At 44.2% G+C, this 4,191-nt stretch overlaps 1 protein-coding gene across 2 annotated transcripts; it reads left to right on the forward strand.

Annotated features, from left to right (window-relative positions):
* Positions 1 to 981: 981 nt before the first annotated feature.
* LOC149943903 (uncharacterized) lies at positions 982 to 3,955 on the forward strand. 2 transcript variants are annotated; one of them, XM_090174408.1, is made up of 4 exons: positions 982 to 1,097; positions 1,152 to 1,268; positions 1,342 to 3,117; positions 3,180 to 3,955. In XM_090174408.1, exons 1-4 carry the CDS (start codon positions 1,085 to 1,087, stop codon positions 3,827 to 3,829), a joined length of 2,556 nt encoding a protein of 851 aa, XP_090030534.1. In that variant the 5' UTR covers positions 982 to 1,084; the 3' UTR covers positions 3,830 to 3,955. The 2 variants fall into 2 exon arrangements, with proteins under 2 accessions (XP_090030534.1, XP_090030535.1); XM_090174409.1 differs by having other exon boundaries at positions 982 to 1,082.
* The last annotated feature ends 236 nt before the right edge of the window (positions 3,956 to 4,191 follow it).

Here is a 4,191-nt window from a genome sequence, read left to right on the forward strand (position 1 = left end):
GAGTGTCTGTAAGTGTTGTTTGAGTATATTATGGCGAATGTTGAGGTATTGTTACTCTCTGCCTGCTACTATAATTATTGACTTTTAATCTGAGGGTTACGTTAAACGTCTTAGCATCGAAAGCGTCGCGGGTGGGATCTGAACCCGGGGCAACCTGCTCGACAGGCGAGTGTCTACCATAGAATCACCGACGCTTATTACGCTTAACTGAAAATTAGAAATTCAGCTTAGAGTTTTATATTTTGGTTCTTATTTAAATATAACGAGATTTCGTATTCGATTTAAATTATTGCGTAGAAGAAATTCAAATGTTGCGGCTTGTCTATTGAATAAAAACTAATCCGGCGTTTGGGATTTGAACCCGGGCCCTCCTGCTTGGCAGACGAGCGTTCTACCACAGAAACACCGAAAAATATTACACTGTTACGATATTTAGAAAAACAGCTTCGATGTCGAAAATCCGTTTTCCTTTACGCCTTTATAAACGTCTTAACGTCAATTTATTCAATAATATTTTTAATATTTATAAATTAAATTTAATTAATTATTTTAATATAAAATACGGTCGTGGCAAGGAATCGAACACGAGTCATATTTTTAGCAGGCGGATTGTTTACCGCTGTGCCATTGACTTTCATGCCGCTGTACTGAAAATAAAAAATATCACCGGAAAACCCTTACGAGGAGAGGTATATTATGGCTTGCGAACTTGTTGGAATACATAAATTAAAAGTATATATTTTTTTCCACAATTTATTTTACAAAGCCTTTAATCTCCCGCTTTTCAGTGTAAAAAATAATTGTAAAGAAATGCGTATCTTGGTTTTCACTGGAGTTCTATTTTTTACGCGTTACTTGGCAATAGCGTCTACGAATGTCTTTTACCGATTCGATATCTAAGCCCTGTCATTGGATGATGATATTTGGCCGGCAAATTTTAGACAGTATAAAAAGTGTGAGAAATTTAGAAAGAGCATCAGTTCTCCAGCTTGTTCCATCCTTCATTGAGCGGTTGTATCAAAACGATTACAGGATTTACGTAGAGAGACTTCATAATTCAGTGAATTAACTTGAATTTAATTGTATGCAACTTAAAGGTAACAGGATATTTTGAGTTGAAAGGAATTAACCATTGTCTCGTCTGTTTGCAGTCATGGACTCCAATATGAAGAGTTTAATAGTATTCCTATGTGTCGGTCTCTTGATCCAAGAATTCCAAGCCACGCCAATTGTGGGCGTAGGTGTCGGGCCACTGCTCTTCAAGAAAGGTACGTGGATCCTTTAATTAATAGTCGTACTTAAGCGTGGAAGTTATAATTTAAATTGATTTCATCTTTGCAGCTTTGATTGGTGCCGCTATCGTTAAACCAATTCTGATTAAACCCGTCTTGGTTGGGGCTATTGCCGCTAAGGGACTTATCGGAGGCGCAATCGTCAAGAAAGGTCTCATAGCCGGAGGAGGAGCTTTGTTGGTGGCTAAAGGGAAACTCACTACCGCTGCCGGGAAAGGATTGCTGGCCGTTGGAGGGGGAATGGCAGCCGCCAAAGGTGCCGGAGCTCTCGCTATCGGAAAAGGAGCCCTCGCTGTCAAAGGAGCTGTAGCCAAAGGTGTCGCCAAAGCGGCCATTGGACTCGTTAAGATCCCCATCCTCATAGGAGGAAAAGTCGCTGCTGGAAAATTAGCCGTCGCAGTCGGGAAAGGGAAGCTGGCCATTTACGGTGGAAAAGCTGTCGTCGGGGGTAAAGTTGCTGTTGCCAAAGCCTTGACTGGATTAGTCGGAAAGGTCATAGCTGGTAAAGGGAAGTTAATTATTGGCGGTGGCAAAGCTCTCGTTGGAGGGAAAGTTACTATGGTCAAAACCAAAGCTAAACTAGTTGGGAAAATCGTCAACGTAAAAGCCAGTGTAGCCGGTTTAGCCATTGGCGGAGGAAAAGTCGTCGTTGGGGGGAAAGTAGCTGTCGCCAAAGCGGGAGCTGGACTTGTTGGAAAAACTGTAATTGGAACCGGGAAATTAGCGGTTGCTAGTGGTAAAGCTCTCCTTGGTGGCAAAGTAACTGTCGTCAAAGCCGGAGCTGGATTTGTTGGAAAAATTGCGGGTGGAAAAGTCAAAGTAGCAGTTGCCGGCGGAAAAATGCTGGTCGGTGGTAAACTAGCCCTTGGAGCTGCGGGACTCGGAGTTGCTAAGAAAACCGTCCTGGGTCTTGGAGGAGCTGTCGTCGCTGGAGGAAAAGCAATTGGAGCTGCTAGTCTTGGTGTTGCTAAAGTTGTAGTTGGTTCCAAAGTAGTTGTTGGAACAGCTGGTCTCGGAATTGCCAAGAAAGCAGCTGTCGGTCTTGGAGGAGTGGCTCTAGTAGGTGGTAAAATCATCGTCGGTACCAAAGTTGTTGTGGGAGGTACCGCCTTAGGATTGGTAAAGAAAGCTGCTGCCATCGGAGCTGGTAAACTAATTGCCGGGAAAGTCATTCTGGGAGGTGCCACTGTCGTCGGAGTTGGTAAATTAGTTGCTGGCAAAGTCGCTGTCTTAGGTGCCACCGCGCTTGGTGGAGCGAAATTGATCGGAGTCAAGGTTGGAGTTGGTAAAATCGTCGCTGGAAAAATAAAGGGAAAAGTTGTTGGACTCGGTAAAGTGGCTGCTGGAATCAGCTCCGTCAAGTTATCCGCCGGAAAAGCCGTAGTCGCAGCAGGAGTTAAAGTTGGAAGCGCGACGTTGGCCGCTGGTAAAGCTACAGTCACTGCAGTTGGTAAATCCACCACCTTAGCTGCCGGGAAAGTAGCAGTCACTGGAACAGCTGCCATCGGAGCTGCTGGTAAATTCGCAACTGGAGTTCTTGGGGCCAAGACGGCAGGAGCAGTTGGCATCGGAAAAGTAGTCATCAAGCAGTCCGGAGCTATTATTTCTGGAAAAGCCAAATTAGCAAAAACCGCCGCCGTCGCCAAACTAGGAGCTGGAGTTTTGATCGGAGGCCAAGCTATTTCACTCATCGGCACCAAAGCTAAAGCCGGAATCTCCATTGGAGCTGCTACGCAAAAAGCATTCGCTGGAGTTCGTGAGAGTCTAACCGGACCTCTACCTCAAGGACAAGTCTCTGTTACTGGAAATTACGGTTCTGCTATTGGTAAGTTAGCTTTTTGAATTGGGTCAAATAGTTCGGTTTTATTAATCTTATTCTATTCACAGGTACGTCCGTCGATGGTGCAGTCCGTGGTGCGGTCGATTCCTTCGCCAAATCCTTCACACAAGCAAAATCGGAAGCGGTCAAGTCTCTCGGATCAGCCGCTGGAACCCTTGGAGCTATAGGTTCTGCTATCAATACTATTCCCCGGCCCACCGTCGTAGTAGAAAATCACTTCAACTACGACAAACCCGAAATTGTTGAAGGAACTGACATCGAACTCTCAGCTCCTGGTCTACAACGGACTCCGGACTTCCAGTTGCCACAACCCGTTTACGTTCCCGGTGAGCCTTTACACGTATCTTCCGCTACCCACTTTGCCGAACCTGGTCAGGGATCAGAAGTCTTCCCAGCACCGCCGCAACAAATAACCTTCATGCCTGGCGTTAATGAACCTTACCTCAGACCTCTGGCGTATAACGGTCCAAGCTATTACGAATCGCCAACTGAACTAGTTTATCCTCTACCGGAATCTGCTGAAACGACGATGGACTTTTCCGCATCGGCTAACGAGGATACTTTGATTCGCATTCCCTCTGGTCCGATTGAAATGGTCCCAAATGACGAGTCAGAACAATCTCTGCCGGAAATCATCGTTCCACATCCTGACGGTATTGCAATGCCCAATCCGACTGAGGGCATTAAGCCACTATAACTCGTTATTATTTTATCTTACAATGCGTTCTTGTAAATATTGTTTTTATACTTTTCTTATTTATGGTAGTACCGTGGTTTTATACCATTGTTGTATATTTTGCAAATAAAAACATCCTTAAGTGAATACGTACAAAAATGTCCATTACCTTTTCTAATACTCGCGAGTCAGTTGCAACCTTCAAAAGGAAGACGTTGTAATAAAATTTAGACAAAGATAATAATACCAGCATTACCGTATATTCTTACTCTCAAGAAGTGTATTACTTTTTATGTGAATAGATTTGCTTGATTTGAAATTTGAAATGGTCGAAATGGATTTTATCACTGTAGCGGCTCGTACTATCTCGCCTCAGGTAAATA

Source organism: Leiobunum rupestre, chromosome 5 (assembly GCF_980474605.1).
Source record: "Leiobunum rupestre chromosome 5, qqLeiRupe1.1.hap1, whole genome shotgun sequence".
NCBI lineage: Eukaryota > Metazoa > Arthropoda > Arachnida > Opiliones > Sclerosomatidae > Leiobunum > Leiobunum rupestre.